At 49.1% G+C, this 21756-nt stretch overlaps 1 protein-coding gene across 1 annotated transcript; it reads left to right on the forward strand.

Moving 5' to 3' along the window:
- The first annotated feature begins 56 nt into the window (after positions 1 to 56).
- GLI1 (GLI family zinc finger 1) lies at positions 57 to 21756 on the forward strand. Its single transcript, XM_084836604.1, has 11 exons — positions 57 to 153; positions 3959 to 4057; positions 5171 to 5366; positions 7168 to 7336; positions 8033 to 8140; positions 11835 to 11975; positions 13433 to 13582; positions 15796 to 15960; positions 16439 to 16669; positions 18761 to 19034; positions 19691 to 21756. The coding sequence occupies exons 1-11, from the start codon at positions 57 to 59 to the stop codon at positions 21754 to 21756; spliced, it is 3696 nt and encodes a 1231-aa protein (XP_084692730.1).

Genomic DNA, 21756 nt, shown 5'->3' on the forward strand with positions numbered 1-21756 from the left:
CTTCCTGGCCCACCTTACCAGATGTGCCCCTGACTGCATCCAGCCTCTGACGAACCATGTTCAACCCAGTGAACCCCCCAGTTAGCAATTATGTGGAGCACTGTTACCTTCGGCCTCTCCACGGGCAGGGGCAACCCAGCACCATGGTGGAAGGTCAGTCTCCCTCAGGGGCGTCGCTAGGCCTGGGCCCTTGGCACCCCAGCTCCCGAGCTATTTCCCAGAGCGTGGAGTACCTACTGGTGCCAATGGAAGAGTTTTTACTAGCTTAATTGCCATACAAAGAGCAATTCTCAAGGAGGGTTGCAGCTAGGGAGGGAAAGGTTAATCCCGCCTCCGCCTCCCCCCCCCCCCCCCGTTCCCAACATGCTGCAGCCCCAGCCCCAGCCCACCCCAAGCCAGTTCAGGGGAAAATGAAGAGGAGCAACTGATTTGGGATGACCTGGGGTGGGTACAAATTAATTGAATACTCTATTTGGATGAGAAATCAATTGGCAGGCTTTTCCTTCTGTGGAATTTAAATAAATCCTAGTCGTTATTTCTAAATGTGCATATATAAAGTTATAAATTAGCATTAGCAGATTTTATACAGATTTGCATCGTAGGGGCCTCGTGTTATGGTTTAGGGACTTCGTTTGAGTTATCTGTCTATAGTTCGGTATTTTGAGAGCATTAGGCTGTCTGTTTACCACCTAATAGCAGATTAAATACTTCTAAACAAAGTGTACACCTAAGATTGTTTCATGGGTTACAATCCCAGTTTTGTACTAACAGGGATTAGCACAGGAAAATCTTTTTGGATCCATGTTTTATTTTTATTAGAAATATGCTTATAGCATCACATAAGAATGTGACTTGCATATAATGACATTAAAACATTTCTTGTTGTTAAACAGAGCTTTGCTAAAAATCCTGAGATCTTAATAGCTTAAAAAGAAATACAACTTCTTAAACATCTCTAGGTTTTAGATTTCTAGTCTAAAACCTTAAAAAGGAGAGATCTCATTCTAAGTATCAAGTTCCCTGTTCAATACTAAATAGGCTATTCAGAGGACAGGTACACAGGGGTGAAGAGCTTCTAAGAAGAAGCTCCCGCATTCTAGAATCAGCACATATTTATACTTTTTGGTGTAGAAATTACCTCATAACTAATATTACCTACTGTCCCATAAATCAGGGCTCACAGTCTTAATTATCTCATTGTTATTAAACATTCTTTAAAAATTGGAACATACATAAAAGACTTACAGGTACACCTTTCAGGCTAGATAAGATCAGTTTTGAATTATACCTTTGAGAAGATAACTCTTTACCCAAAATTTGCCAATTAAACCTGGGTACATACATCTTTCTAGTCATCTATATATCAAGGTTCTTGATGTGTATACCTTACACAATATTTTTTGCTCATTAATTGATAAGCAAAAACTTTCAGTACACTTTTGACATGGAATAATACAGTCTCACACCTATTCATAAATCAAATAAACTTTTTGGCCCAAGTGGTAGGTCTCTAAATAAGGATTTTCTTGTTGGATACCATCCAGGGCAACTTGACCATTATTTTTATGCCAGTTACCCAGAATTCATTGTGAACCTGCTTGTGTCTCTGTATCTTCCCTTTAATGCAATTTAATACAATACTTCTTAGTTATTTACATTTTCAAATTCTTAGTTTATTGTTTTAAGAGAGGTAGGTTAGCCATTTTTCAATAGTCTTCCCAGCATGTCCAATGAAACAAAGTCAGCTAAAAATCCATGACACTGGGCCCCAGTGCCTGGCAACACCCCTACTGCAATCAAAGGGACATTATACCATTGCTCATCACTGCACCCCATCTATCTGTATGGCTCTCCCTCCAGTCCTGTACAAGGGTGGTCTTCAAACTGTGTAGCTTCCCAGGATCCTTTCCATGTCGATTTGCCTGCTGAGGAACTCTTGCTGACCTTCCAGGGGACCCCTTCATTCTGTAGATAGGGCATTTTAGAGTTGCACTTTCAGCTTAGGTGGCCTGCAGGGCTTCATTGTTATTCTGTGCAGCTGAGATGGTGCCCATCTGCCCCAGAACACACTCAATACATATACACAACCGTAGAGGTACATATTGCCAAGGAAGAGAAGTAGTGGCGAGCAAGTAAGTATTTTGGGAAACATGTCTGCCATTGCTGCTCTTCTGATGGAAGAGCTCCTGATAAGCCCCAAGGAATCCTGGAGCTCCCTACAACTCTGTCTGAAGACCACTGCTATAGGCCACCTGGTGCCCTCCAGATGGTTTGGACTACAACTCCCATAATTCCCGAGCCTTGGCCATACTGGCTGGAGCAGATGGGAGTTGTAGTCCAAAACTTCTGCAGGGCACCAGATTGTCTACCCCTGCTGTCCAGCAGTGGTTTTCATACCTAGTGCACAATTTCGCCATCCCCCCACCTTCCCTTTCATCTGTAACTCTATTCATCCACATTTGCATCTATTATCTATCCATCCATCCTCAGTGCATTAGTTCATCCATTCATAGACATCTCCCGCCCCTCATGTGAGTACATCAAGACATACATTGCCATATATTCATCCATCTGTCCCAGTCATTTTCAACCTGCATACTGGAATCTTATCAAGGGTCCCTCAATAAGAAGATAGCTATTATTTATTTATTTGTTTGTTTGTTGCATTTTTATACTGCCCAATAACTAACACTCTCTGGGCGGTTCACAACAATTAAAATCATACAATACAAGACAATAAAATATAGTATAAAATTTTAAAGTTTAAAATTACAATATAAAAATAAAAATAATAACCAAACAGAAGCTGGCAGCAGTGCAAAAATGTAAAATACAATACCAGATATAAAACAAACAGAAAAACTAACTATGAGCTAACTTAAGTAGATTTTAGAACCCCTGCAAGAGTGGGAAACACACACACACACACACAAAACAGCCCAACAAGGACTAAACTGTATCACTGGGCCATTGCATGCTGAGTGACTGTTGTGGGGAGATGAAAAACCAGGGGTGGGAAGAGGAAATGGAATCGTGTGGCTGGAATCCCGAACATGCAGCACTCTGTGCTGCAACACTTTGTTGGAGGTTCTACTTGTTGGCCATAGTAGCTAAATAGATCTGCCACATTCACAGGCAATACACCACTGAATACCAAGTGCCTGGGACAAGCAACAGGGGAAAGTCTTAATTTCAGGGCATGCTTGTACACTTCCAGAAGTATCTGTCCGGCTACTGCTGGAAACAGAATGCTAGACTAGGGGCTCCTTCACACGAGCTTTTATCCTGCAATTGAGATTGCGCCTTCATGGAAATTTGCAGGCTCTTTACATGACGCCGTGATCTTTCGAGGCGTCTCCTGCTCTAAATGCCCTTCGTTCCATTTTTAAATAGATCGCAGATAATGAGCTATCAAATTACCCCCTTGTGTTCCGCTTCAGTTTCCTCCATGAAAAGACTTAAAGCGGCAAGAAGAGGAGCGAGATCAATGAAAGATAACGGAAGACTCAGATATGGGGAGAAGGAGGGGGAAGGGGGTGGGGGGAAAGGAAGCATGTGAAAAAGGGAGTCATGGGCATCTCTACACCAGCCTAAAATGCTGCATTTAAAACAGGGCATTCTGCTTCAGTTTTAAATGCAGGATCACAACGACCGTGCTCCGTGAAGAAGCAATCTCAATCGCAGGATAAAAGCTCAGTGTGAAGGAGCCCATTGTGATCCTGCATTTAAAGGGGAAGCAGGAAGCCCCGTTTTAAATGCAGCATTTTAGGCTGGTGTAGAGAGGCCCTAGATCGGTCTTGGACTTAACCAGCAGGGCTCTTCTTGTGACACGTGAGTCCCTGTGTTCCTGACTGCTCCAGCGGCCGCCTGAGCCTTGAGCTGGAGCAGCATAGGATATTCCAGACTCATGGTTGTCCCCTCTTCCATCCTGAATGGCTTACTCCGCTCTTTTTCCCAGGAATCAGTGACTTGCCGTATTACCACCAGGCCAACTCAGTGGGGAACCACCACAGCTATGGGATGGTGCCTGGAGGGGACCATCCTTCTCATGCCGAGGGTGAGTTTTTTGGAGGACGAATTGGTGCAGAATGGGGCTCCGGCAAGATAAAACAAGGCTGGGGTCAGGGAGGGGGGGTACAAGAGGAACATTAAATCATTGCAGGCTACAGCAGCTTTCTCCAACCTGGTGCCCCCCAGATGTGTTGACTTCAACTCCCAGAATCGCCCTGAAAGGCGAGTGAAACAATAACAAACACAATAATACCTAGAAATATTGCCAAGTTTCTGCCTGTGCCTCTATCTGCATCTGTCTGTGCCTATATCTGCCAAATTTCTGCCTGTGCCTATACTGCCAAGTTTTTCCCATTAGATATTGTCCCTATATCGTCCCGTTAAAAATTTGCAAGTTTCTGCCTGTGCCTATGACACATCATACGGAGCTTTTATCCTGTGATTGAGATGGTGCCTTCACGGACATTTGCGAGCGCTTTACATGATACCGTGACCCTCCTGCACTAAATGCCCTTTGTTCCGTTTTTAAAGAGATTGCAGATAATGAGCTATCAAATTACCCCACTGTGTTCCGCTTGAGTTCCCTCCTGAAAAGAGGAAAAGCAGCAAGAAGAGGGCGAGATCAATTCTAGATAATGGAAGACTCAGATACAGGGAGAAGGGTGGGGGAAGGAAGTGCATGTAATGGGAGTCAGTGGTGATCCTGCATTTAAAATGGAAGCAGCAAGCCCCGTTTTAAATGCAGGATTTTAGGCTGGTGTAGGCTGCCCTACATCTCTCACCTCTCCAAGTCTGTAGCCCAGGCTTCCCCAACCTGGCACCCTCCAGATGTGTTGGACTTCAACTCCCAGAATTCCAGATATGTTGGACTCCCGAAATCAGATTCTGGGCATTGTAGTCCCACGCATCTGGAGGGCACCAGGTTAGGGAAAATTGGGCTACAGACTCAAGAGGTGAAAGATGCAGGCACAGGCAGAAACGTGGCGATAATTCCAGGTATTATCACCATCATCATCAAGAAGTTTTTTCTCTGTAACCGACCTTTCAGGGCACACTGCCAGTCACCACTGACAGGACTGAGCTCGATAAGTTAGTGGTCTGACTCGGTATATGGCAGCTGCCTGCGTTCTTCCTGTTTCCCCCACCCCCACCTCAGGAGGTACTCGTTTTTCTACACCCCGGAGCACAGCCAAGCTGACCAAGAAGCGGGCCCTGTCCATCTCCCCACTCTCAGATGCCAGCATTGACCTGCAGACGGTTATCCGCACCTCTCCCAATTCCTTGGTGGCTTACATCAACTCTCGCTGTGCCTCAGCTGGGGGCTCCTACGGGCACCTGTCCATCGGAACCGTCAGGTAAGTGTTCCCTTCTGGGGATGGGGTTAATGCACCCCCCTCTCCCCACCCACTGCTCTCCAGGTGTGTTGGGCTACAACTCCCACCATCAAATGGCCATGCTCGCTGGGGGATGATGGGCATTGTAGTCTAACACCCCAAGATGGCACCGGGCTGGGGAAAGCTGGGTTACTGGAAGGGTAGGCCCCTCCCATCTTTCTGAGGAACTCTCTGCACAATACAACCTACTGTGGCTCCAAAAGAGGAAACCTGGGAACCTGTCGTTCTGGGATTTCTTTGGAGGAAATGAGATGGCTGAACAGATCGGAAATGGTTGTAAATTCAAGTATATATAAGAGAGCCAGTGTGGTGTAGTGGTGAGAGTGTTGGACTGGGACTTGGGAGATCTGGGTTTTATTCCCCACTTGGCCATGAAGCTCACTGGGTGACTTTGGGCCAGTCACTGACTCTCAGCCTAACCTACCTCACAGGGTTGTTGTGAGGATAAAATGGAGAGGAAGAGGAGGAGGACCATGTAAAGCCACCTGGAGCTCCTTACAAGAGGAAAAAAAGGTGGGATATAAATGTAATAAATAAATAATAAAGATTTGTGTCCTAAGAAGAGCTGAAAGTGCTGTGAGCAAAGCTCTAGGGCCTAGTTCCAGAAGTGAGGTTTGCTCTGTTGAGATATAGCTGGAGAGACTTTTTCTTATTGGTTGTTTGTCCGTTTATTACATTTATATCCCAACTTCCCTCCAAGGTCCTCAGGGGCAGCATACCTGGAGTTCCCTCCAAACAAACCTGTGAGATAGGTAGCGACTGGGCCAACACCACCCAGTAAGCTTCCTGGCTAAGCAGGGATTGAAACCCGAGTCTTCCCAGTTCTTCTTGTTTCTGCCTCAGTTCCGAACCTGGAAAGTAGAGGAGGAATTGATGGGTGACTACACAGAAGGTATTTGGAAGGGAGATGAAACTGAATCTAGTCAGCGCTCTGGTCAGTGTTGTGTAGTGGTTAGAGTAGTGGAGTAGAACCTGCGTTCAAATTCCTACTTGGCCATTAAGCTCCTTGGGTGGACTTAGGTCAGTTTCTCTGTCACACTGTCAGCCTAACCTACCTCACAGGGTTGTTGTGAAGAAAAAGAAAGTGTGTGTGTGTGTACACACACACACACACACACACAAAATACAATCAAGATCCAATAAAACACTAAAACATTATTTCTTAACAGAAAAAACAGAATAGCAAAACAACAGAACCATAAGTACAGCCATGTCAGAGATAACACAAGGATAGCTTGCTTGAGTTTAAGATAAGCTGGGTAAGGGAATGAGAAACAAGTACTCTTTGAACAAAATAAAAACAGCTCTAAGCAAATGCTAGAGGTATGAAATAACTTTCTGACATATTAATTCTAGTTCTCCCACTGAGAATGTCCCCCAGTCAGAAGTTTCGTCAGCCCCAAGCTTCATGGCTGAAAAGCATCGCCCATGCCCTTTCAATTTCAAGAATAAGGACTAGAAACTTGGCTTGCCTTTTCAGCTCAAATTGTTATTAAAGGGCAGTACTTGTGCAATGCTCTGCAGGAATGGGGTTATATAAACTAATGTACTTTGACGAAATACCCTACATATCTTAAAATCAGTGCCTCTGCACACTGTCACAGCATGTAACCAACCTTCAGTGGTTTTGGAGCCTGAGTCCTCCTTCAGTGACTGCAAACGCGCAGCACTGATATTATGCAAATACTTGTGGTGCAAACGCAGCATGATGTAAGTACTCGTTACGCACATGACCCTCGCTTTCTTCCGTCATCCCCTGCAGCCCTTCCCTGGGGTTCCAGAGCCCCATGGGCCACCAGAAAGCTCAGGGGATGTCATTTGGCCACAACCCACCAGTGGTCCCCTGTGGGTCTCACGAGCACACGCCCGGTCGGCCAGGGATGATGCACCACCACATGCCGCCACCCCGTGGGATGCTGAAGCACTGCCAGGTAAGGGGCTACCACGTCTGCCATCCCGCCCTTCTCAACGTGCCACTCTAAAGCAGGGGTGGCGAACCACGCTCGGACTGAGAGCCAAATTCCATTTCGGAGAAGCCGGGGGTGCGGGGAGGGCTGGGCAGAGACCAAAGGGGCGGGGCTAAAATACCCCAAATGCCAGCATCTTTTGGCTTCCTGCTCTTCCCACCAGGAACTCAGCCTTAGGAGAGGCATTTCATCCTTTCAGAATGGGGAAGATACTGCACAAAAGATGGGGAGCCACCAAACGATCGGTGGTTGTGGGAAAGGGGGTGGGGGCAAGGAAGGGGCGGGGCCACCTGGGGAACCCAGAGGGCTACATTGAGACTCCAGGAGGGCCGTATTGGGCCCCTGGCCCTGAGGTTCTGCCTCCACCAAGCTAAAGCACATGAATGCCAAAAGCCCCCAGTGTGACGACAGCATACCTGTTGTGCAGAGTACCGAGACCCACAAGCGACTCCCTACGCCAACCGGCCCCCAGCATTTTTCTTTTAAACCCAGGGTGCCTTAGCACTCCTGGTAGGCCCTTAGAACAACCTGTCCAGTTAGTTTGGGGGAGAAGGAGGGGCAGCTGCACAGACGCAGGGGGGTGAAGGGCCTCGTTTAGGGATGGGGCTGTAGCTGGAGAGGGCGTCGTCGCCTGGAGCTCTCGCCGTCTCTTTCCCACAGCTGAAGTCAGAGCCCAGCCTGGGCAGCCCTCTGGATGCCCTAAGTGCCAAGTGCCTGGAGGAGTGCTCGGAGGGGGACATTTCCAGCCCAGCCTCTACAGGGACGCAGGTAACACCAGGCCATGGTGGCTTCCTCACACACACACTGATGAGCCCTCTCTTCACATCTGTAGACCAGTGTCAGGGATTGGGGCGTTTCCTTCAGAGAGTGAGAGAGAGAGAGAGAGAGAGGTTCTCACAACCAGTGTTCCATGTAAATACCATGATGTCTTGATTCCATACATGTGCATACACCCGACAATGGTGTGGTGTAAAATTTAGGGGGGCAGGTGCTCATCATGACAGTCAGGAGTGGCCCTAGACTAGTTGCCAGCGAACCATGCAGTTGGTGCCCCCAAACCCCAAGGGAAGGTCTAGGCTGAGGTTTTTGGTAAACTGGGAAACATTTCCCCCCTGTTTTCCATTTAATGTTTTTTAAGCATATTTATTTAAACAGAGTCATTATTATTTGTTTTTTCTATCCACCTGTCTGTCCGTCCAACCAACATTTCTGAGATCCGATAAAACAGGGACACAAAATTTTCATTTTTATTTGTATTTTTTAAGATGTGTATTTATTACCTCAAATTTGGCTCTCCACTTAACTTGGCGCCCTAGGCGACCACCTAGTTCGCCTGTATGGACGGGCCGCCCCTGGTGACAGTCCATATAGCTACACCCCCCCTCCTGCCCCAAGACTACAAAAATGCAGGCAGGTGAGTTGATCCACACCAACAAACCAGCTCTAGCAGTTTTCATCTCCATGAGGAACAGGCCTTTTGTGAAGCTAATAGTCTTAATTGCCCATTCAAAACCAAAATAGTTTGCCTTACAACAGGGAACAATATATTTTGCTGGAAAAAAATCCTGTTTCCTTCCCAGCTACTGTGAGGATTGCAGCTAAGCTCAGAGGGAACAGTCTGAGGAGTGTGGCAGATGAGACTAATAAAAAAGTGCTGGCGCTGCATCCCCGTGAGCCCGGTTCCACTACACCACTGCCCCCTGAATGTGTAAATCTCACAGTTGGATCTATCTATCTATCTATCTATCTATCTATGTATATCAATTCCATCTTTGCCTCTTATTCGTTAATGCAGGGTGGGCAACTTGTAGGCCAAAAGAATCTGAGGACCACAACTCCCATCAGCCCTAACCAGCATGGCTAATGTTGAGGGATCATGGGAGTTGTAGGTCACAGCATCTAGAGGGCCACAAATTCCCCACCTCTGACTTAACGGGTGAGATAAGAACCAGTCCGCACTGCACAGGAACCAAACTATACAGGCAGCAGGATCATGTGGTACAGATTTTCCTCAACATGGAGGTGTCTTATGTTTCAATACGCCTATGGGAATGGCAGGGTTAGGGTGGGGGAACTGTCTGCACACAGAAAAATAACATGTTAGGGAGAAATATTCTAAGGCTCCAGTCGTATAAACACTTACCTGGGAGTAAGGCCCATTGAAATCAGCAGGGCTTACTTCTGAGTAGACATGTATAGGATTGTACTGTAAACTGGCTAACTCACTGGCATGCTGGTTTTCTATGTGTAGGACAGGTCTTGTTTGTGAGGGGGCCGGGGGGGAATAGTCAATTATAAGATTCTCCTGTTGGCAGTCTAACATAGTATAGCCCAGGAAAAACTGTACCGTATGTTTCTGCTGCATATGTCGATCTGCTTTACAAGCTAAATGCTGCACCGCATGACATAGTGATGGCCGCCACTCTGGATGGCTTTAAAAGGGGGTTGGACAAATTCCTGGAGGAGAAGGGTATCAATGGCTACTAGTCCTGATGGCTGTGTGCTATCTCCAGTATCAGAGGCAGTGCACCAGTTGCTGGGGAACATGGGCGAGAGGGTGCTGTTACATTCGTGTCCTGCTTGTGGGTTTCCCGTGGGCAGCTGCTTGGCCACTGTGTGAACAGAATGCTGGACAAGATGGACCCTTGGTCCGATCCAGCTTGGCTCTTCTTACGTTCATATGTTCTTACGCACTTATTACTTGGGAAACAACCCTTCTCTGCCTGTTTAGAATCCCAAAGGCTCTCTCCTTATAGGCCAGAGAAGGTGAAGAGATGTGCAGTACCCAGTCACTGATCCGTTGCCTTTTCCTGCACTCCTGGGGATGAGAAAGCAGAGTCATAAGGAAGAAGAAACTGCTGGCTGGGCTTTTCCTTTTAGTCTGTTCTCGTGTGGCTAATCTTCCCTAGCAATTGGGAGGGAAGAGAAGATTAGCTGCAAGGGAGTGATTCACGTCCCTGCCTGTAATGAGGGAGCCGTCAGGGTTCTAGCAGTGCAATCCTGTCCGTGTCTTCTCAGAAGTAAGTACTGTTGAGTTCAATGGGACCAACTCCCAGGGAAATGAGCATAGGATTGTACTGTTAAACATGCTAAGCCAGGCGACTTTCCACATGGTGTATTACATTTAGCCCAGCTCTAAGAAAGCAGGATCTGTGATTGTAGCACAGCCAGTGGCAACAGGTCTCACACAACCATGTTGTCGAGTGTTAAATGTAATGCTGACATGAACAACAAAATGTGTGAACTCTGTGGACCTCCTTCCATATACGCCACAGGGTTCTTAACATGGCTGGAAAGCATTGGTTGAAAATCTCATCTGAGCAGCAGCAGATTCTGATCATGTGGAGCAGTACCTTCCCAACAGCTGCTCCGTGTTGATCAGATTCCCTTCTACTGGGGGTTCAGTAGAGCCCTACCACGAGCTCGTTTCAGGAGATGTGTAAGACCCTTTGGCCTGGATAGGCAACTGATGGCTGGAGTTACTGGGTAGATTGGGGACGGGCTATTTTTTTTACTTATGTTTCAGGTTATTTTTTAATGGTGTGTTGGCCCCTGCCTTTAGCTTTTACAAGAAGGTGTGATTATATATAGGTACAAGTAGCTTAAAAGGCTGGCAGGGAAAAGATAGAGTCCTTATCTCCACTGGAAAGGAAAGTCACACAAACAGACCAACCATAACTACTTTCTCCACACAACCGGTTGCCCACGCAATGCAATTGAGAGCCACAGGAAAAGCATTTTCTGTGAATTAAGTAGTTTGGGTCCAAGGTTGATGCTCCGCCAGCAGAACTGATACTGCTGGTGGAAAGGGACTTTCCCCATCCTCTCCTCCCCCCTGCAGCCCCCACCCCCAGCACACACCTTCCAAGCCTGCTCCACAGGGATCCCCCACCCTCTGAAACAGATTTGGAGGGCCCACAGGGGGGATGCTGTCGGGAGGAGAGGACAGGGGAAGTCCCAGTCCACCAGCAGTATCCGTTCCACTGGCAGAACATTGACCTTGGACCCAACCCAATATATAGGAAACCACCTTATGCTGTGTCAGACCAGTCCAACTGGCAGCTGATCTTCGAGGTCTCAGGCAGTGACCTTTCCTTTCCCAGACTGAGATGCTTGGAGATGCCACCGATAGAACCTGGGATCTTTCGCATGCAAAAATATGTGCTCTTGATGCCACCGATAGAACCTGGGATCTTTCGCATGCAAAAATATGTGCTCTTGACCACCGGGCTACAACATGTCGCTGTGTGCCAGGGTCAAAGTGCTGGCTTTCACAGCAGTCATGTGGCCTGTAAGGGGGTGCAAAGGAGACATGTGGACCTCGCCTCATCAGTCCATGGGACTCTTGTGGGGTGGAGAGGCACAGTTAGCTGCCCCCCATCTGGGGAGAAATGGGCTAGATCATGGATGAATTGTCCTCCAAGAACTTCTGGACATGCTTCATATCTTACCTCCATCCCAGGACCCCTTACTAGGCATGCTTGATCCCCGGGACGAACTGGAGAAAGAAGATGGGAAGGTGGAGGCCGAGGCGGTGTATGAGACCAATTGCCATTGGGAAGGGTGCACCAAAGAATTCGACACGCAGGAGCAGCTGGTACATGTGAGTGAAGGGGTGCCTGCATGTGCCTTTGGGACTGGGAGCGCCCTGCAGTTGACCAGAACATGTTGTGGAACATCCTGCAAGTGACACCAGATATACCCCGAAGAGATGCCTACTTAACGTTTTGTAATGTTTTGCAATGATAAGGCAGGATAAGAACCACAGATACAGAGGATGAATAGGATTGGCAGCTCCCTGTCTTCATAAGGTGATGGGTTTTGCAGCATTTCTCTGCAGAAAAGTAAGGATGGTGTGTCCTCTCCTGGGTTCTGCTGAAGAAGGTTGGACAGGGATGTGGAGATTCAGACTTGCCCCACATTTAAATCATCCCCCATGACCCCACAGGCTGATTCTAGAAGAAATCTTCTGTTTGGGTCTAGGGTTTTATACCAGTTGTGACTTCACCCAAAGCATCCTGGGAGTTGTAGTGTGGTGAGAGCCCTAGTCCCTCTCACAAAACCACAGTTCCCAGAATACTCTGAGCCAAAGAGAATATGACCACTAAACCAGTTGAAGTTGATGTTGTGGATTTGCCATGTTTCATGTTTCTCGTCTGTAACCAAGCTAAGAGACAGTATGGAATCGTAAGTCAGTATCCAGGATGAGAGAGAGACTGCCCTCTTTCCTCAAGCACCTGAGAAAGGTACCTGCATGGAGGCACCGGAATGTGCAAATCTATTACTTCATTGGTATTCCACCTTTCCTTGGAAATTTACATGGGATCGTTCCATTTTCTTCTCATGACATCCCTGTAAAATAGGTTAAGCTGAGATAGTTGACTTGCCCAGGGATTTGAAGCCAGGCCATGTCCAACATGAATTGCCACAACACACAGCCTCTTATATGATTTAAATGTAATTGATCCGTTAATAATTTAAATCCAAACAATTTGTTTGTTCGTATGTTTATTGCATTTATTAGTCACCTATTAACCTAGTCCTCTAGGCAACAGTCAACCACTATTAAAACATGAATCAAATAATACAATAAAATATCAAGTCAGGTAAACACAACATCAGCACAAAACTTACAAATTCATAAAAAGGGCTACAATAATTCCACAGGGGTTACAGATATTGTCAGCGCAGAGACTAAAATAATGATTTCAGCTTTCAAATAAACTTTGATACGTAATATTAAGTACCGTAGGTTACTTTAGAACAGTCTTCCCCAACCTGGTGCTCTCCGGATGTCTTGGACTACAAGCATGCCTCAGCCAGCATAGCTGGATGAGGCATGCTGGGAGTTGTAGTCCAACAAATCTGGAGGGCACCAGGTTGGGGAAGACTGCTTAAGTCAATACATCTTTCTAATGGCTCACTAGCCATAATTTAACTCCCATAGTTGTAGTCCTGTCGTCTGTACATGGGAGGTGTAACTGCTTGGTGACGAATCCCAAAATGGCCTCTTCCACTGACTTCTAGTCTTTGCACTGCTTCTCTCCCTTGTCGCTGCAGCACATTAACAACGAACACATCCATGGGGAGAAGAAGGAGTTTGTGTGCCATTGGCGCGACTGCTCACGGGAGCAGCGACCGTTCAAAGCTCAGTACATGCTGGTCGTCCACATGAGGCGTCACACGGGAGAAAAGCCCCACAAGTGTACAGTAAGTAGAATGGTCATAACCAGCTACCTGGCTTCTGGGCCTGGCTGGAGCGTCTGAAGAGATAGGGAGGGCGGCTAGGTTGGATTGGGAGAGGCACAGCACAACGCAGCCTGCTGTGGTACTTCCTTCTACGAGTTCACTCAGGGCTGCTGAGACAACCTCTTCAGCATGTGGTGGCCACAGGAAAAGCCTACACAGGTGGCAGATAGTACACAGCCAACCCCATTCGTGCTGCGTGAGCTGGCCATGAGCTGAGTGCTGCTATGCACAAGATGTTCAAGTGCTGTCCGCATAGATACCACACGCCCTGTGTGAGGATTTGGGTAGCACAGCTTCTTTCACTGCAGCACAGTGACCAAGGTTTCTGTGTGTCCGATGACCACACTGTGCAAGTACAGATATTGATACCGGCTGCAGAATGCAGCATCCTGAACAATTTTAGCTTGCTTTCTTTCTTTTTTAAAATAGGAAAGCAAGTTTCACACCCTTAAGGCTGCAAAGAAATGATTGAAAAGATGGATAGTGCTTAGTGAAATCTCAGAAGCCAGAGGGATTGCTGAACCAGATTTCCCAGTGGCCAGGGCTGGAGCTATTCAGTGTCCTGTCTAGGTCTTTTCCTTCCTCGTGAATGGCAAGAAGTAGGAAATGTTTCGCAAAATATATTCAAACGTGCTTGAACTGCATACATTACGCAGGTTGAGGAATCCAGCTTTCCTTGCCTCAGAATTCTGTTGCTCCTGACATAAAATTTAGGAGTGGAGTGGGTAGGTAGCCCAGAGTATACACCAGCCTGAGTGTAACAGAAAAGCCAGCACTTGCTGAAATCCTCTTTGCTAAGTTATCATGAAAGGCATGCAGACCCCTGTCCCCTACAAAATGTGGCAACTGTGTCACATAAGGTGGCCAGATGTAAAGGAAGACAGGGCTCCTGTCACTTTTAAGATCAGTTATGTAGAAGCCTTTGTTTTTATGTAGAATATTTGTGTCGAGGTGCAGCATTTCTCCCCACTGCATCTGCCAACATTCCTTCTCCTACACAATTATTAAAGGTACAGGAGTCCTGTCATCCTTTGCAGGTGGTCACTCCCCAACATGGTACCCTCCAGATGTTTTGGACTTCAGCTCCCATGAGCCCCAGACACCGTGGCCAATGGTCAGGAATTCTGAGCTTTGTCCAAAACATCCGGAGGGCACCAAGTTGGGGGAAGGTTGTCCTATTATTACATATTGCCTATAAGTCAGAGTTAGAATCCACATTGGAGCCCTTTTCATTTCCAGGGCACCGCTGTGGCAGTATTTTTCTTTTCACAGGCAACTGCTGTTCTGTGACCACACATTAATGGATACAGTGCAGTATCCGCTATGATTGTAACGCCATCAAGCGCCATGCACCAATGCATAGTGTTGTCATTGCGGGGAAAGTAGGAGGAGTTTGAAACGTCACGTGTGCTTTATCATTGGGGTTGATGGCAATAGCACAGGCCACAAGCCACAGCATAGTGCTGCAATTGGGAGGGCATGTTGCTGGTTCGGGGTCCTTTAAAAAACACCTGTGCAGCTGTACGGAGCCCAGGTTTTAAAATGAAAAGACTGTGGTTTGCGCAGCTGCGCACTTAAAATTAACCTCCCCGAAAAAGAAATAATGGCTGACCAACCACACCTTTTATCGAAAGACAGGAAATGGCAGGCAGTGATGGACTTCCTGCCCACAAATCCTGCCTCCCCCCGACTTCAAAGGTGAAGGTGGGGGGAAATGTTGCAAAACAGGTTCTACAGATTTGAAGCCCACTGGTGAGAGTTATGATACCACTAGATTGGAACAGATTTAACTCGGTGGTGCAAGGAAACCACAATCACCTCCCCCCGCCCCCCCAATTGGCCTGGAAGAAAAGGGAATATTGAGGGGGAAATAACATCATGACAACAGGTTGGGGAGTGCACTATGTGGTGTGCAAGTGAGCCAGATATTGGAGTACCAAGAAAAAATCCTTGTGTAGATTGATTGGCCCAGAGTCAGTACCATTTCCACAATGTATCCCTGCCAGGGAATAGATGTAGCAGGATGCCCCAGAGGAAGAGAAGGAGATTGGGGCAGGAGTGTCTGTATGTGAAATAAGCTACACATTTGGGTTGGCAGAGAGGAAGAGGGGCTTGAGGAGGGTCCATCATCTGCCATGCATACTGTCATGCACACCCCCATTGCTGTCTTACAGTTTGAAGGCTGCAGTAAGGCCTACTCACGGCTGGAGAACCTCAAGACCCACTTGCGCTCCCACACGGGCGAGAAGCCCTACGTCTGCGAGCACGAGGGCTGCAATAAGGCCTTCTCCAATGCCTCGGATCGGGCCAAGCACCAGAACCGGACACATTCCAATGAGGTATGGACAGCTGCCTCAGGTAAGCCCTGACCCTGGGACCTGGGGTGGCCTCACTTCAGACAGGCGATACATGCACATACATGTGGTGTGGTGTGGTGTGGTATGGCGCAGTGCTTCAACCACTCCATCTAGAGCAGCTTTTCCCAGCCTGGTGCCCTCCAGATGTTTTCGACTTCCAATCCTGTCAACCCCAGCCAGCATGGCCAGTGGTCAGGAACGCTGGGAGTTGTAGTCTAAGACATGTGGAGGGCACCAGGTTGCGGGAGACGAATCTGGAGTTTAATCTGGAGACTAATCTGGAGACTAATCTGGAGGTTAATCTGGAGACTAATCTGGAGGTTAATCTGGAGACTAATCTGGAGATTAATCTGGAGGTTAATCTGGAGGCAGCCTTACCACAAAGCAAAATGAGGCCAGGCAGCCTTCTGTGCGCTGAAGGTGCCCAGGAGGGCTGATGATCCTCTTCGTGTTCCGACAGAAACCCTATGTCTGTAAGATCCCAGGCTGCACCAAGCGCTACACAGACCCCAGTTCGCTGCGCAAGCACGTCAAGACCGTGCATGGACCAGACGCCCATGTGACTAAGAAGCACCGTGGAGACACGGTGCCCACCAGCCGGACACTGGCCCTCCATGGGGACATGAAACAAGAGAGAGACAGTGAGGCCAGGAAGGAAGAGGGCAAGCTCATGGTGCCTGACTCTAATTTGGTAAGCAGCTCGGGGTGCTTCCCCCAACCTTCTCTCTGTCCCATCAGCCAGGACAGCTAGACTGGTGGGGACGAGGGAGAGGGCCTTTTCTGTGGTGGCCCCCACTCTGTGGAACTCCCTCCCTAGGGAACTCCGCCATGCCCCCTCTTTAATGAGCTTCCGTTGTGCATTAAAAATGTGGTTGTTCAGGCAGGCATTTGGGGTGGGTTAGGGTATTTTAGAAAACGTTTTTATTGTAGAATTTTATTGTTTTAAACTGTTTTATTATACGCTGTACATTGCCCAGAGTGGCTGGGTGACCAGCCAGATGGGCGATTAATAAATTTAATAATAAATAAAATAAAACCTGGTGCCCTCCAGAAGGGTTGGACCGCAACTCCCATGAATCCTAGCCATTATGGCCATGCTGGGTGGGAATCATGGGGTTGCGGTCCAACCCTTCTGGAGGGCACCAGGTTGGGGAAGGCTGGGATAGAATCAACTGCGCTCAGGGAGCCCACCATGGACCACTTCCCACATGACCTTTTCTTAACCTGTGTCTTGTGGCCAAAGAGGAGCAAAGCCATTCTGTCCATTCTTCAGTGCACAGCCACACACCTGGAAAGCGGGCTAGGAAGGAAGAGGGGCATTTCGTATTCCACAGCTGCACAGTATTTTCCTAAAAAGTGTTATGGGGAGTGTTCTTCAGCACTCTGAGGATTTCAGCTCTCTTTTTTAAACATTATCTTTTGTTGGTTGGGGGGGACCCCAAACAGCCCTTAAGGCTAGGAACATTTTTATTTATACATTTACTACATTTATATCCTGGCTTCTCTTCCAAGGAGCCCAAGGAGGCGTACATGATCCTCCCGCTGCCCATTTTATCCTCAGAACAACCCTGTGAGTTAGGTTAGCCTGAGAGTCGGTGACTGGCCCAAAGTCACCCAGTGAGCTTCATGGCCAAGTGGGAACTTGAACCTGGGTCTCCCCGGCCCTAGTCCAACACTCTAACCACTGCACCACACTGCCTCTCAAGGTGGGCATGAAAGTATCGGGGTTTAGTGAAATGTCAAAAGTCAGAGAGGACTGAGTAAGATTTCCAGTAATCAGAGGACAATAGGTTTAGTGCCCTATATAGCACCCTGGCCCCTCCTCACAGTTAGCAGAAGTAGAATAAATTGTGCCAACATATGCATTATTTTTAAAAGCTCAAATTGTACAGATCGCAGAATTCAACCTCAATAGCACAATACTTGAATTACTTTGGCATAGAATGTTTATTTTATTCTTCTTTATTCTGAGAAATGGGTGCTGGAGCAGAAAACTGTGGGTTCAAAAGAGTAGTTTTCGAGCTCAGACCACACCTCTGCCTTATACTTCGGTTCTTGGGCAAGTTACTTTTCTTTTAGTCTCACCACTTTACCTTCTGGGAAATGGCTGTTTTGTGACTGGATACACCTACCATGGTAGCCATTTTGTGATAGTGCCCATGACCATCAAAATTCCAAATGTGCTCACCAATCCAAAAAGCTTGGGGCCCTTTCCCCCTGGGCTGTGGCCCTGACGAAAACTCTTCCCTCCCCAAAGCTGCTATTTGATGAGGGAGGGAAGCCGCTTGGCTTTGTACTGATTTGACTCTTCCCCTGGGAAAGAGGGAATGACTGTTAATCCAGTTTAAGTCCATAGTGTAGATATTCACAGAGCACGCGTCTTAGAATGTCACCCATAATCCCCTGGGATCTGTAGCGAACATACCAGGGATTCCTGGACGGATGAGTTGATGCAGAAAGGATTCCCTGACTAGAAAGTTTGAAAGCCATTGCCCTTAATTCATTGCCCCCTACACTGATTAAAACATACCCACATCAGGTAAACCCACACCCTTGAGTCATCAACTAAACTTTTATCAGTAGATTAACTGAGTAAGCTTTAGCTACTGATCTACTGATTAAAGCTGACAGCCCTGTTTTAATCTTAATTTCATTGTCACACATCTTTGGTTCCCTTCCCAATGTGCCTCTGAAAAAGCAACTTGAGATCATTAGCATGGAGTTGTCATCCGGAGTTGTCATGCTAACGGTGTGATGTGGCTGTGCTCCCACCCCCACTCAGAAATCGCAGCCCAGCCCTGGGGGTCAGTCATCCTGCAGCAGCGAACGCTCCCCCTTGGGCAGCGCAAACAACAACGACAGCGGCGTGGAGATGAACGCAAACGCGGGCGGCAGTTTGGAGGACCTGTCGGCACTGGAGGAACCGTCGGAGCCCATGGGCAACTCCGGGATGTCAGCGCTGCACAAGCTGGAGAACCTGCGCATTGACAAACTCAAGCAACTGCGCAAGCCCCTGTCCGTGAAGGGTGTCAAACTGCCCTCCATCCCTGGAACAGGTGTGTGGGAAGGGCCTGGTGAAATCTTGGACCCCAGAGGGACATCTGAGTAGGGTCTTGGGCCCTCTTTTCTTCCTTTAACCATGCCCATTTAGCATTACCCCCTTCCAATTTTGACTGTGCCCCCACCCTTTTTAAGAACTTGGCCAAGTGTATGGTCTGGGGGCACCTGAATCTATTATAATGCATTACATTAACTCCAAACCGGAAAGGACAATGGACTCCTGCCTTGGCCGAGACCCGCACAGAAAACAGTTGTGAGGCGGTGAGACCTACGGGTGTCAGAGAGATGTCAAGCAGGTAGCTGGGAGGTTGAAGGCAGCCAGGTAGAATCTAGGCTGAAGATCTCTTCTGAGACTGTAGGGTGGCACTACATCGAGGGGGCGGGGGGAATTGTGGCCCTCCAGATATTTTGGCCTACAACTCCAATCATCCCTCACCATTGGCTATGCTAGGTAGGGCTGGTGGGAGTTGTAGGCCAAAACATCTGGACTAGGGTCACAAGTTGCCCACCCCTGCTCTAAATGACTGGCAGATGCCGGTCTGAGAACAGGGCCCCCTTCTCCATTCTTTCAGGACTTTCTCAAAATCATGTCCTTCACTTAGGCCTAGCCATTTTCTTGGTCTTTTTAGTCAGCTGTTCTGTTTCTTCACAGGCTCCGCAAGGGAGATGCCTGGCCTGTGTGGGCCTCCTTCTGCTGCCTCTCACCGGCGCATCATGGAGCTGTCGTCCAGTGACTTGCCCTCCCTCCCCCTGCCAGGTGAACGCCGCGGTAGTACCACCAGCACCGTCAGTTCGGCCTACACAGTCAGCCGCCGCTCCTCCATGGTGTCACCATACCTGCCAGCAGGGGGAGCCCCTAATGGGCTAGGCCCGCCTGACGTGTACGACCCCATTTCCCCTGATGCCTCGAGGCGCTCCAGTGAGGCCAGCCACTGTGGGGGTCTTCCGGGGCTGGGTAACCTGACCCCGGCGCAGCAGTACCGTCTCAAGGCCAAGTATGCCGCTGCAACGGGTGGGCCACCTCCAACCCCTCTACCCAACATGGAGAGGGCTGCTCAGTCTAACCTCCTGAGGGATTACCCAGGCGCAGGCCTGCCTCCTTTCATGCGTAGGCACAGTGCCAATGAGTACCACAGTTACAGCGCCAGCATCCTCCACCCCCATGTGGCACTGAGCCATAACACCCGGCGAGCCAGTGACCCCTCCCAGTCAGTGGGCGAGGCCCATCCTCCTCCCAGAGTGCAACGGTTCAAAAGCCTCAGCAACGTGAGCCCGGCAGGGATGGGCAGAGCCAACGGCCCAGGTATGGGGGGCTCTGACGCCAACCTGCAGCGCCACCTCTTCTCACCACGGCCGCCAAGCATCAGCGAGAATGTCTTTTTGGAAGCTGCAGCCATGGAGAGCACCAGCCCAGCTGGAGAGCAGGAGCTGCTGGAGATGGAACCTTACCTCGGCTACCAGGAACAGAACTACCCATGCCAAACAGCGGGCATGGGGCTACAGGGCAACGTGGCCCATCGCGGCATGCTCAGGGCAATGGGTGACTTGCAGATGAGTCCGGCAAGTCATGAGGTGCTGGAGGGCAGCTTTGAGCAGCCGAATTATATCCCATCTCAATGCCAGATGAGCGTGGCTTTCCACACAATGCGGCAGTGGGACAGCGACAGCTCAGGGATGCATCCTGCACCACCCACTGGCCTGGGGCAAAGCCACTCTGCCCAGTACCCAGTCCCTGACACCAAGCACCTGGGAGTGGAGCCTGGCAGTACAGGCCAACAGGGGACATTCCAGTTCGGCCAGCCCCACATCAAAGCCGAGCAGCAGTTCCAAGCAGCCGCTCCAGCTCTTGCCTCCTGCCAGGGCATGAAGCAGCTGCCTTACAGCCAGGCCCAGCCTGTCTGTGGAGGTGGTGGGTACCAGCCCGAGAGCCAACAGGGCCCTTGCTTTGGTGTGGGGCAGCCTGCCGGCAGGCGATCCCAAACCCCAATGCTGCAGGTCAAGGAGATGATGGTGCGGAGCTACGTGCAGTCGCAGCAAGCGCTGATGTGGGGCGAGCAGCCAGGCAGTAACATCATCGATGGCGTGGAGAGTGGGCAGTGCCAGCAGCACCTGCCGTACCCTGGCCACAAGTACCCCAACTACCCAGCTAGACCCCCGCAAGCAATGGAGAGCAAGGCGCTTCCGAGCCCCGGCAGCCAGTGTTACAACCCGGGGATGGTCCCCCATCCGCCTGGGGCACCCAAGCCACTGAGCCGACAAAGCAGCTTGGGCTACCCCTCGTATGAGCCCCCCAGCAACGGCAGCCCTCACCGGATGATGCGCTTGCCCCCTCTCCGTAGCCCCGAGGAAGCCGGCTTTTCCAACCCCATGCACATGCAGCTCAGCAAAGCTGCTGGGCACAAGTTGATGGATGCCCATCAAAGGCGCCATCAGCCGCCCAGCTGCGTGGCTGAGGATCCAGGTGGGCCCTACGCTCCCGGGCTGGATGTCCTCAGGTCGGACTCCTTCTCTTACCTGCCAGAAGAGCAAGTGTCCAACAGCTTGGACACTCTGGACCTAGAGAACACCCACTTGGACTTCACGGCCATCCTAGATGATGCAGAGGCCCTCAGCCCCACCTCCCCACCCGGCGGCTTAGCCAACATGGCAGTGGGGGATATGAGCTCCATGCTGAACTCTCTGGCAGGGGAGAACCAGTTCCTGAGCTCCCTTTCCTAG

This window comes from Heloderma suspectum, chromosome 2 (genome assembly GCF_057233095.1).
Source record: "Heloderma suspectum isolate Gila_16-S chromosome 2, 16-S_ref, whole genome shotgun sequence".
In the NCBI taxonomy this organism is placed as follows: domain Eukaryota; kingdom Metazoa; phylum Chordata; class Lepidosauria; order Squamata; family Helodermatidae; genus Heloderma; species Heloderma suspectum.

Coding starts and splice junctions, on each gene's coding strand:
- GLI1 (XM_084836604.1), top strand. CDS start 57: ATGTTCAACCCAGTGAACCCCCCAGTTAGCAATTATGTGGAGCACTGT. Junction 15,961..16,438: donor ACCGGACACATTCCAATGAG/GTATGGACAGCT, acceptor GTGTTCCGACAG/AAACCCTATGTCTGTAAGAT. Junction 16,670..18,760: donor TGGTGCCTGACTCTAATTTG/GTAAGCAGCTCG, acceptor ACCCCCACTCAG/AAATCGCAGCCCAGCCCTGG.